At 42.5% G+C, this 12,304-nt stretch overlaps 1 protein-coding gene across 1 annotated transcript in view; it reads right to left on the reverse strand.

The window, feature by feature from the left end:
* The window catches only part of dsc2l (desmocollin 2 like), a 38,598-nt gene that overhangs the window by 15,584 nt on the left and 10,710 nt on the right, over positions 1-12,304 (reverse strand). The window contains exons 6-10 of the mRNA XM_030050361.1: positions 10,400-10,544; positions 9,097-9,251; positions 8,214-8,348; positions 7,043-7,228; positions 773-1,020 (exon numbers count right to left, since the gene is read on the reverse strand). Of these exons, the coding sequence (XP_029906221.1) occupies positions 773-1,020; positions 7,043-7,228; positions 8,214-8,348; positions 9,097-9,251; positions 10,400-10,544 (869 nt within the window). The remainder of the gene's footprint in view (positions 1-772; positions 1,021-7,042; positions 7,229-8,213; positions 8,349-9,096; positions 9,252-10,399; positions 10,545-12,304) is intronic.

The following is a 12,304-nucleotide window of genomic DNA, read 5'->3' on the forward strand; positions in this document are numbered from 1 at the left end:
TTTTCAATAATTTCAGATTTTCACCAAGCGCCGGCGTTTTGTCCCAACACTGACACGAACACAAGGTCAGTCTGGGTCAAACTCACACCGGCGATGCTTCAAGTGAAGTCGCTTGACAATGAGAACCGCTTTGGTGACGGTGTGGAATGAAAACTACGGCCGCATCACCTCCGCCGACAGAGCCGGACGGTGGTTTCTGCAGGTTTTGTTTGTTAGTTAGAGGCATATCTCAAAATTTATTAACGGATTTGCATAAAACTCTGTGGAAAAGGGGCTGGTCATGGCCAAAGGGAGGGTGCTGGGGTGGGTGTGATTAACTTTTGGTGAATATCCAACATTTGGATTTGCCATATCTTGACAACAGCCTCATGTCGGCAGAGATATGAGCTCTACTGAGTGTTTTTGTTCACTGCTTCTGTCTTTGCCCTAATAAAACTGCCTTTGTGTCTATGAGCAAGTCATTTTTTGGGGTTCAAAAGTTGCTTTACTGGCAGGAAACAAACGCACTAAAAGCAAACAACAAATAACATAATATAATAATGGAAAATTGAGGGTAAAACAGGAGTGTTTTTCCACTGTAAATGTCCCTCTTCACTGAAAAGGACATTTTCTGCATTTTTCCTCCTAGAAATAGATTTTAAGTTCAATTTTATTTTGAGCTCCTAATCTCTGGCTCAGTCTCAAAGGATTACAGGCTTGTCATTTTGATTTGCGGGAGGATTTTCAAAACGAAGTGTGTGTGAGAGATTGTGCATGAGTGTGTGTGTCATACTTGATGCCCTTGCTGCTCTTGGTCTCCGGGTCCAGTGCGGTGTAAACGCCCAGCACATGCCCGATGGGGACGTTCTCCTTCACCCTGATCACCTTGTTGGGGGGGCTGAACTCGGGACCCTCGTCCACGTCGCCCACCGTAAGCTCCACCGGGACGGAGAGCCAGGAGGCGCCCGAGCCCACCAGGGGGACTTCGTTCTCGGCGGACACCCTCAGCGTCACCACCCCGCCCTTCTCAAAGTCCAGAGGCTGCAAGAACAAGACAAGTAAAAAAAAAAAAGGTGGAAGTTTTCTAAGCTTGTAGTCGCACCGAGGATTGGGTTATGATCATTTCCTTGTGTTAACCATTTATTCTCAATCAAATCTAAATGCATTTGGGCTTTTTTATGCTCTGCTGTCTAAAATAAAAGCCTTTTATTCATAAAAAAAAAAAAACTATGATGTGCCTTGAATTTATTATAAAAGCTCTGACTTACAATTAAGAATAACAAGTTAAAGCAAGGAAACGGTCATTCTACACATCTGATGAGTTATGAAGCTCCTGATCCCTCCAAAGGCTGACAACAGAAACAACTGAAGATGCTTCCTTTGGTTTTTATCTGTAGCTGAAACATTTTGGTCACATGTAGGGTATGGACAAAATCAAATATCACTAATATTTTAGACTGAGTACCTTGATATGCGTATTGCGGAGATATAAAAGATGACTACTGGTATTAATGCTTTTAAAAAATATTTGCACAGTGAGGTTTTTCAAAAACAATAATTAGTAATATGGATTTAATGAACAAGCAGGTAGAGGTAAATAACAGCACACAGAAAAGAAAAGACACCAAGTATGCCAGATATTATAATATCCAAAATCTCAATATCTCAATATTTAGTCTTATATCACAATATATCAGTATAATATCAACATATTGCCCGGCCCTGGTCTCACGTTTGTATTTGGTTCATTTATTTTCACACCATCCAATTACAAGCAAAATAAATCACCAGTCTCTGTAATTTTAGCTTTAAGCACATTGGACTTCTCTGTGCTCTTGGTTGTAATGTTCCCTTTTCAGTGTTCACACATGAATATTACAAGAAATGAGAATATGAGAATATGAATATGACGCTGAATATGGGCACTTCAGGCCATTCCACCGACCTCCATCCGCCCAGCCGGCGTTTTGTTACGTCGCCATGTGGAAGCTGGCTGGGAGGAACGACCGACACGACAACACCGAGCATTTCCCGGCATCTCGGTGCGGTTTGGTTTGTTTGGTTTGTTTGGTTTGTTTGGTTTGTTTGGTTGATTTCTGGCTGCCGCAGCGTCGCTTCATCCTCACATGAACGTACGACTGGTCTGCACACTTCAGTTAGTATTCGGCTTATTTCTAGAATCTCACGTCTCGTATCTTCATCGAACATCTCCTAGCTTCTTGCATCTAACGTTATTTTTCTGTGTTTGTGTGCATGCTTTCATTTTTGATCTTTAAACCCCACATTATTATCACGTCTTTAATTTGCCAGCATGCTTCTCGCTGTTTTTCGCTGCCTGTCGTGATGATTTGTAGTTTCTGTCTCCATATGGTTCTGGTGTTTTGCTCTGTCTGAACCGCTCTATACCCTCCGTTGCCTCAAGGGCCACATTTTCCACTTGCAAGGTTACCATTATAAATAATATTTACGGCGAGTTTTGAGTGCTCGGAGCCCGCGGCGGTCCAGCCAATCGACATAGCAACCTAATTAACCTCTCTGAGTGTTTAACATGCGAGGAGAGACGCCAGCAGACTGCAGCACCGCTCAGCACGTTCCTGTTGTTTCTTATTACGCTGAATACTCCACTCTGATTGGCCCGTACAGGCATTATGAAGTCGTTTATTTCTGATCACACAAATTACAACTCCAACTAAAATCTTGAATCACATCGCAATATCTGTAAAATTAATCGCAATATGATTTTTTTTTTAAATATCATATGTCTGATTAGATGTGAGTCTATATTATAATTCACCTGGAGTTCTTTCCTAACAGTAGTTTCAGTTCAGACACCTTCCTCTGGTTATTTTTGGGGTTATTTTAATTTTTTAAAAAACAACCTAATGAAGGTGTCTGTACCAAAATGCTGTTATTAAATATTTCTGACTGAAAGTGAAGAGGACAGACTTTTGCTCTGTCTCTGTTGACCAATGCCGGATCCACTGCTCTTTTACTAAAAAAAAAAAAAAAAAAAACTATGAGAAACTATTCTGATGTGGGAGTTTTGAGTGATTTTTGCCGGGAACAAGCAAATATGTTTTCTTAAATCTGGAAAATACAACTTGCATCCCACTGGCACTTTAATTACAAAAATTTTACAGTCACACATTTGACCAGCTGCTGTGATTTGGATACTGCACTTGGCCGTGTTGCAGTATCAATAATATTTAAATAACCTGTTCATACAGTATACAACCACAGTTAGACTTGTGCCTCGGTGTCTCTGTGGATGTCAGCTCCAGATGTTCCTCACACGTTTCCATGGTTACAGTTCTGCTTCAGTGTAACCACGCATGACAGCTGCAGACGTGTTTATGCTATCGGCAGCTTTGGTAGAAGCTTGAAAAAAAAGCTGCAGTAATATTAATTTAAACGAACATTTGGTTCAAAGTGGGTCTCGAATCCCCCCGTCGAGCCTTATTTTGCTGTAATAACCGACTCACTGTAAATCACAACTCCCTGGTTCATTGCTTCCCACTGGGATTATAAATCAGTGTGTAACTTTTCTCACCCGTTGGCCAAAAGGGGGCGTGGTAGTGGGCGTGGCATACCACAAAAAGGCTCATAACTTCACAATGGATCAAAGAGACGAATGGTCCATCACCACTGTAAGTCTCTCCATTTCTCCAACGCCCAGACAACGGCGAGACATTCCTGCTCCTGCGTCGGTGTTAACTACGAATGGTAGGTTGAAATCAGGATGACCGAGGATCGGTGGAGAAACCAGATGTTGCTTCAGGGTCTAAAAGGCTTCCTGACAAGCGTGAGTCCAAATAAACTTTACATTTAAGGGCATTGAGAGACCCGGGGCGTGAAGCGATGGTACCTTCCAGCCATCCCAAGAAACCTCTGAAGCTCCTGAATGTTTTGCTGGACAGGAAAGTCCTGTACCACCTTCGTCTTCTCAGCGTCACCTTCTACTCCAGCAACACGGCCCAGAAACTTCAGTGAAGTTCGGAAAAACCTGAATAGAAGATGATGTCATCCAAATTCACTAAACATACTGTATGTTTCCTCACACGTCCATCAGGCCTTGGAAGGCATGAGTCAAATGGCGTCAGATGAAAAATGGTGGCGAGGGGTTGAACAACCTCATTTTGTTTGAAATCACGCATGTGAATGTTTTGCTCTGAAAGTGCCTTCATACTTCTCTCTCTCCTCCTCCTGCTTTCCTCTCTTCCTCAAAAAATGAATGACTGATATTTCTACGGACAAATAAGTGACTTGGTGGGTGTTGCTGGGGTGTACACAAGTGATGTCATCGGGTTGTGACAGCAAGCCATCAAAAAACCAGATGTGTCACAGGCCACAGGAAACCCAAGTCACTTTTCGGTCAAATCGGGCGTGGCCTTCCACAAAAAATAACAACATTTCCCAACAGATAAGAGTAACACCATAACGTTTTGACAGCCAGTTTGTGAGGGGCTTAAGAACACATTAACTTGCAGTATTGGTGGGTGACACCGTGTTTACACTGCCTTAGGATGCCAAAATAAAATGGACGAGAATTAGAAACTCCACTCTATAGTTTCCTCCCTGGTTGAAGACAGATATATTATTAAATAACACTTAATTAAAACTAAAAGTCATTTCATTCATCATTGCGGTCACAGGTGTCAAAGGCAGTTTTAAACGGAGCATCAAGAGAGAAGGGCTTTACCCAATTTCCCCTCAGGGATCAATAAAATATTTGTGATTCTGGTTCTGAATCAGCTGCCATCAGCGTATCACACACGACCCTGACCTGTGCTGTTCAAGGAGGTGAAAACCAGGAAAACAAGACTGAAATTCCTCAAAGAAATGGTTTGGTCTGAGACGGTCTTGGGACTGAGTGGCGAGCATTTTCTCCCCAGTGCCTTGGACAGAAAAGGTCAATTTGGGCCTGATTATTATGGGCACAGAGTCCAGAGAACATGTTGAGGAGTTCATCCTACTCATGGTCTGCTCACTACCTCTGTGGCAAAAAGAAAAAGAAAAAGAAGAAGAAGAGGAGAAGCTGGAAGGTTCCCCAGACTCCAGTGTGAGCAGCAGTAACCAGTATGTCTTCTGACACATTTAACACCCACCTAACACAATGCTGTCAGAGCTGCTGATGACAACAACAACACAGATGACTTATCACCTTGGTGGCATAACACCACACACACTCAGACGCATGTGTACACACAGGCCTGAGCGTACACAAACACACCCATGCGGATAGCAACACGCACACACACACGCGCGCGCACACACACACAAATATTCAAAATCTTGCCAAGGCAGCTTTCACACTGCACTCTCAGGGGAGCTGACTCTCAGTTCTCTGTATTACAGCAGAGAGAAACCCCAGTCAGCAGCCAGTTATCTGTATCACCGCCTCCATCTGCGGCACCATCTCGCTCTGTGGTTTACTCCGCGGTGCTGATTGGCAAAGCGCCCAGGAAACACTGATTTCTGAAGTGGGGAGGCGCCCTCTTCTCTATGGTTTGAGTTACATAAGGACTGAAACAAAAAAAAAAAAAAAAAAAAAGCTGTTCGAGCACAATACGAGTATTCTTGAATGTGCTTGCAAGTACACTCTGCACTTTGAAAAGCTCCTGTAGCCCCGGCGGTCCACTTGTCATGGCGATTGCTTGGAGCTCTGCAAGGTGCAATTATATCTCCACAGTGATAATTGTGCCCGCACCTCCTATAAAGTGAAATTTAGATCAAGTTCAGGCCTGCAGAGCTTTTACTGGACTGACTGGACATCTTTTGTTGAGCTTACTATGTTTATTTGATGTCATTTTTGTTACCTTTTTCCATTTAAAATCAGATCACAGATTTCTTTCATAAATTAGGGCTGGGGTGCGTCAACGCAATTGATTACGTCGATTACGTAGCAGAAATATTTTTCTTTAACACCAATGTTCTGCAAGGCGGTACTGAAGTGTGTAATAGGCTAAATATTGAAATGTTAAGGGGCATGAGATGTGTCTAAAGTTTACATAGGCTACTGTACTGTTGGTAGTTCTTAAAGGAAGCTCTTACTTGAATTTTATTTTGGAATTTGGAGATTTTAGGAGCAAGGGTTGTATTAAAAAAAAAAGTCAAATAAATACTGAAATGTTAAGAAATTAATGTTTTTTCATTGATATACATAATATAGCATGTATAAATTGCTATATTAATCAAATAATGGAAGAATAATCCATAATCGAAAAAATAATAATTTGGGTAATCAAAAAAATAATCGTTAATCAGTGAATCGAATGAATGCAGCTCTTCTCATGTGCTCTGCTTTATACTGAAGCCTCTGTGTGTTTTGTGTTTCTGCATTAGCCCTACAACACTGTAAAAGATGAATATTTTAAAGCTGTCATAAAAACGTTTCTGCACGTTATTGTGGTGGTTGTTGTGGAATTGTGGAATACCTCAGGGGTCTATACTGGGTCCAGATTCATTTTCATTGCACATGCTCCTGCTTGACGACATCACACAGAAAACATTTCACTGCTGATACTCAGCGACAGTACACCTCCTGTTTAAGCCTCTCCAGTCCCACCAGGTATCTAGCAGATATCAACAGAGATGCTTTTCTGTGGCCATGACCAGCTTCATTCAAAAATACACTCTCCTCCAAGTGCAGCGAGGTTCAGCCAAGTCAAGTCAAGAGTGTGTGCTTACATTGTGTTCTTTAGTGACACTCAAATCAGCAGTCATGATTTTGCATCATGTTTGGATACCGTAATAGTCTCTTAATAGCCATAAATCACAAAATAATTCAAACTAGGTTGCAGGCGATACAGCAGCTAAACTCAAACAACACAAGTGAACACATCACTCCACTCTGCAGGGCTGGGGGACTGATGAGAGCTGTACAATTAAACTGTTATTAGGTTGCTGTTGTTGCTATTATTATTTTTGATCACACCTCGTGTCGGTGATGAGTTCAACAACACCTTCACACCTAACCGGCTGCCGTGCGACTCGACAGATGCTGCTTGTTTTTTAGCGTGTGGGGAACAAAAGGAACGGATTGTGTCTTCTGTTTGGGCCTCACCTTCACCACGTAAAGCAGCCCCTCATTGGTTTTAGGGTCTGTGTCGATCCTGAAGTTGCCGTTTTCATTTCCCTCGGTGATCACGAACTTGGCATTCCAGTTTTTGGTGCGTTCTTCATCCTTGTCGTCCACAGGAATCCTCAGGACGAGTACGTCTGCTTTGTTCTCCTCTATTCTGGCCTTGTACTGTCAGAAAAACACAAAGATTGGTTTGATGAAATTATCCTGTCAAACCAGGTACACCCTGAGCAGAGACAGGCTCATTTCCCTTCACTCAATATGTCATTAATCATCAGCAAACAGGCTCCTCGGCTGTGCTCAGAGATAGGAGCCAATAAAATAGGAAATCTCAGTCACTTTGTCCTATATTCAGGATTTATCAAGGCAATTTACTACATTCTAATGCATCACTTTAAAGAAATTATACTTAATGTTATCAGTTCAATCACAAAGTGGGTCGTGAAGAGACAAAAGCACCCTAATTAAATTGTCTGGTGATCCGATCACAAGTAGACGGCGCTAAATAGAAGTGTGGAAAAACAACATGAAGCTGGGAAAACAGGAAGTGAGGATGAAGAAGGGAACAGGAGGAAGTTGGAGTCCAATGAAGAAAAGAAAGGAAAGAAGCAGATCTGAAGTCGATCACAGGTCTGATTACAAGTCACTGGAGACACATTTGAGCTGCTTGTGATCGGGTCTCTCAGGAGAGATGACAAAACCTGGAGTGACCGGGCCTGAGGGGAAAATTTTGATGTCGCTGCAACATTTCTGCCTTAAAGAAATGACCGACGCTTTAGTGAAACAAATACGGCACATCTCCCTCAGTCCACTCTTTAGCTTTTTCTTGCAACCTGCAAAACCTGCTCCACCAGTTAAATGTTACAAAGAACAAAGGTTCACTTTCATTTGAGTTTCTTCAGTGATAATCAGTCAAAAATCTGACGGGGTCTCAGGGACCTCAGGGAAAACAGCCACACCCTGTTCCACTTAAATGAGTGTGAGCCATGCACCTCCGAACAAAACTCCCCAGACCGGCTGATATCAAGTCTTACAACTAAATACTGAACTCTTTCCTGTTCTCTGTTCTCTGTATTCTGTAATGTTTCCACCAAAACGCCAGCTGGAGTAACTTTGCTCTTTGTTTTTTATAATTGTATAAAGTCAGACGTACCGCGGCCTCTCTGAAGGTGGGGACGTTGTCGTTGATGTCCACCAGGTTTATGGTCGCCGTGGCGGTGTTGAAAAGGCCCGTCTTGGCTCCGCCCATGTCCCGGATCTCCACCACGACCGGGATCGCAGCTTGGACCTGAAATATCACAAAAAAAAAAAGAAAAAAGAAATAATGGTTATAATACCTGCAAACTCTACTACTACCCGTCACAGTTATTACAATATTTCCCATGACTGCCTACTACTACTACTACAGATGATAATACTAGTACTATGATCATATCCATTCATTTTCATACCACATACATTTACTATTCTCACTATAAATATTCTCACATATTTTCACAACTCAGAGTGTTTTGAAATAGAGGCTAGTTTCTTTTACTTCAGTTTTCTTGGCACCTACATAAAAAAAATACAAAACAGGCCTCTGGACTCAAAAAACACCCTCAACACCCCATTTAGCAACACGATCACACAACATCTGCTTAAAACACTGATGAGAACAGAAACAGACACATGAAAAAGACACAATAAACAAAATTAAATTACAAAGTTTACCATGAATATAAGCTGATTTAATGATTTTTTTTCCCATTTATTTTATTTTTAAAAGAAACAGAGTTTTCATCCGGTTGCCCAACTTATCTCTAATATAACGCTCGCTGTAATTCTTAATAACTTCATGTAAATCTGCAGCTGGTCCAGTAAAGTCATTGTTTGACAGATGATTAATAATGCAAAATTTAGAGTCTATCAACAAGAAAATGATGGGATTTTCTCAAGAAGAATACACGCAGCTAACCGGCAGCTGTTCCTCTGTCAGAAACAAACTGAAATATAATTTTTGTGAGTCGTGGTTTTGTGTCGCTGTGGTTTCTCACCTCTCGGTCCAGAACGCCCGACCTGGTGCTGAGCGCTCCGGAGTACGGGTTGATGTGGAAGAGCTGGCCTCCCGTCAGCAGGCTGAACCTGATCTTGGTGTGCAGAGTGCCTGCCTTGTCTCTGTCCGTGGCCGTCACGACGCCCACCTCCGTGCCTGACACACCAACACACACCCACAGTCAACGCCAGCACCTGCAAGCCTTCATGAGCTCAGTCTCCATCCTGATGTCAAGCAAATTCCCCTCAAACTTATGAAATGTGAAAAAAAAGTGAACTGCACATGTTTCCGTCATCATTTTTAAAGCAAATAAATCCATGAATGTAAATCATTATTCCCTAGAAAAAAACGGAATAATTTGTTTGTCATTCCTTGCTTTCAGCTATTCTGAAGATGAAAAGAAAGATGTAATCTTGGCAATATTTAATCTTGCAAGTAAACGTCATAAAACCACAAAGGAAACGTATCTATAATATTTTAATGTACCAACTAATGACCATAAAACTTAAACTTAAATGCTAACAGCTCATTTTATGTTCTAATGCACCAAAATGGAGAGGGGACTTAAACACGGGAGCGTGAGAACGACATTTCATCACGTCAGAACAGTCGCATCCAAATGGTGTAATTAAACGGAATAATTCATCACATATTATAGAAGAAGACTGCTGATTATCTTTGATTTAAGTTTTGCTGTAGGCTCTAAACAAACCTACAGAGAGAGAGAACCTTGTCCACTGTCTGCTGTGAGACAGAAAAACTGAGTGCAGTGCAGTGTTTTGTCCATCAGGGGCAGCACTGAGCACTAAACAGAGTAGAATACATGGTGATCAATGGAGCTAAATGCTATAAACTGATCACTACAGCTGAGCTGAAATCCATGGCGGTAAAATGCTGTGAGTTTGAGCAGATTTGCACTGGCATTGAGGCTCTGTGCTGCTGACTGGCTGCACAACCACAGGAGAATCAATCATCTGCTTCCTAAATGGTTCCAAATTTCCTTCATTGGCTGCTCAACACACAGGAAAAACATGATTAGCATTTAGAGAGCTGATTTTCTGGAAAAGTCCCATTATCCGCTGTTCATTCGGCTCTGTTTAGCTCAGTTTTAGTGCTCTGTGTCGCTCCCTGGAGGTGGAATCATTCTTTCAGGTAGAATATCTCTGAAACTCTGTCAGCTGCAATTTATTAAATTCCCTGACAGTTTTTTTTAATCTGTACTTGCTAAGGGTAGATGGGATTTTTCCCGTTATTCAGTTCACGACAGGACGATGAGAAACAGGTTTCGTTCGCCGGCTCCTCACCGCTGACGCTGTGCTCGGCCACGTGAAACTGCAGCGGCCCAGAGAAGGTCGGGGCGTTGTCGTTGATGTCGTCAACCAGCACCGTGATGTCGAGAGGTCGATCCGTCTCCTTCCCCGTCTTCCTGTCAAACACCTGGGCCTCAAACTGCACACGACAACAGCATACTTGTTTAATTCATTAATTCAAACCTTTAGTGCATCCAAAACATTGAGTGTGCATAAAACCAATGGCATGGTTAAGAAGACAACGTCGTGCAACAAAGAGAGAAATTAAAACGCTTCAGTACCATGTAATAGTTTTAGTAAATCCTGGCCACAGTCCAGTAAGATGGAATATCTCATTTTTCATATCAGATGAAATCTCTCATTTCAGTATCTCGTTTTTCCTCTCATCCAGTTCTGTTGGGGAACACCTTGGGGATTTCATTACCAAGAATAAAAAGCCATGCACGGTGAATATAGATGTGCAGATACACGATATTAATTAGAAGTGCTAATAGCCTCGTGTATGATTACTGCTCCAGTGGGTTTATACCAACACAGTCTAAAAATTTATTGAAGGACGACGTGGGCTCGGACGTCCCGCTGCTCGCTTCATTCTTCTGCAGCGACACATTTTCACCTGGAAACGTCACCCTGTACTTTACTACTGCATCCTGCTTTGAAACTAAGATGACAGTCAAGCCCAAATGAAAGCAGAATATTAATTTTGTGGCTGTTTCTCAGCCAAGAGGGCAACAATTGTGTCACAGCAGGACACCAGGTGAGGTGTCTGCAAGTGTTACCTTGTTTGATAACTCTAAACCCCAGTGCTCATGCGTTCCCTCAGTTATCGGGTTACCGTCCCACCCCCGGTGTTTCCCTGTTTCCCTGACCGTTACCACGGTGACCATGGTGAGGGCACCTGCCGGTCGGTCTCCTGTGGGAATTTGCAGCACCTAAAGCAAAATTCTTGTTGGGAACTCCACCCCTCCGCTCTGCAGGGTGGAAGCAGGTGTGTTTTTTGGTGCCTTGTACTTTGATCAGAGCTAACGCTGACAAAAAAAAAAAAAAAAAAGTTATTAAGCATCTTCAGCCCCTGAGAAAGCCGACCACTGGGCCATAAAGCGTTGTGCAGGGAAACAACGTGGACACAGAAGCCGACAGCCTAAACCCAGCAAACACACAGCGAGCACTCAGCAGAGGAAGAGGTCAGACGCCCCGCTGATCGAGTTTCTCCAGCAGAAATCGAGCTGCAGTATCTTCACCTGTTTTTGTCTTAATCGCTTTTCCCATTTATGGAATCCGGTGTTCTCGTTAGGGACGCACCGACTGCATATTTCTGGGCTGGTTTCAATTGCAATTTTTTTTAAAAGCCTGACCTGCTGACACTGACACCAGCTGGTACTGATTTTCGTCAGTTTGATATAATTAACAGCCTACATAAAATGTATTAATGAATGAATTACTTCATTTTAATGGGCCAGTTCTTTAATAAACAACTTTCTTCTATGTAGGATTCCCACGCAGCAGACAATTTATTTCTGATGGGCTTTTTAAAGTATGCATGTGCAAAAGAACAGAGCAACCGACAGGAAACTTTCATTGAAGACCATTTAACTTTACACTGCCACGCCAGATCAGCTGGTACAGTCGGCTTTCCAGTCAGGCACACCTGCCAGTTCTGGTCATGCATAAAATTGATCGATCGGTGGCTGATCTATAGGTGCAGCCACAGTTCTCATTCAAACAGCATTAGAGAAATCAGGTAACTGCTGTCCGTGGTGAGTAACCCTTTTATTAAAGTGCATGAATTGCAGTAATTGTGGCACCTTGATGCTATAACAAGAAACAACATGGGGGGTTGAAAACATCACAGCAGTGTGTGAACAGCCAGAGGATGACCAAAAGCAGAAGATGTCGCGC

The sequence above is a fragment of the Myripristis murdjan genome, chromosome 4 (genome assembly GCF_902150065.1).
Source record: "Myripristis murdjan chromosome 4, fMyrMur1.1, whole genome shotgun sequence".
In the NCBI taxonomy this organism is placed as follows: domain Eukaryota; kingdom Metazoa; phylum Chordata; class Actinopteri; order Holocentriformes; family Holocentridae; genus Myripristis; species Myripristis murdjan.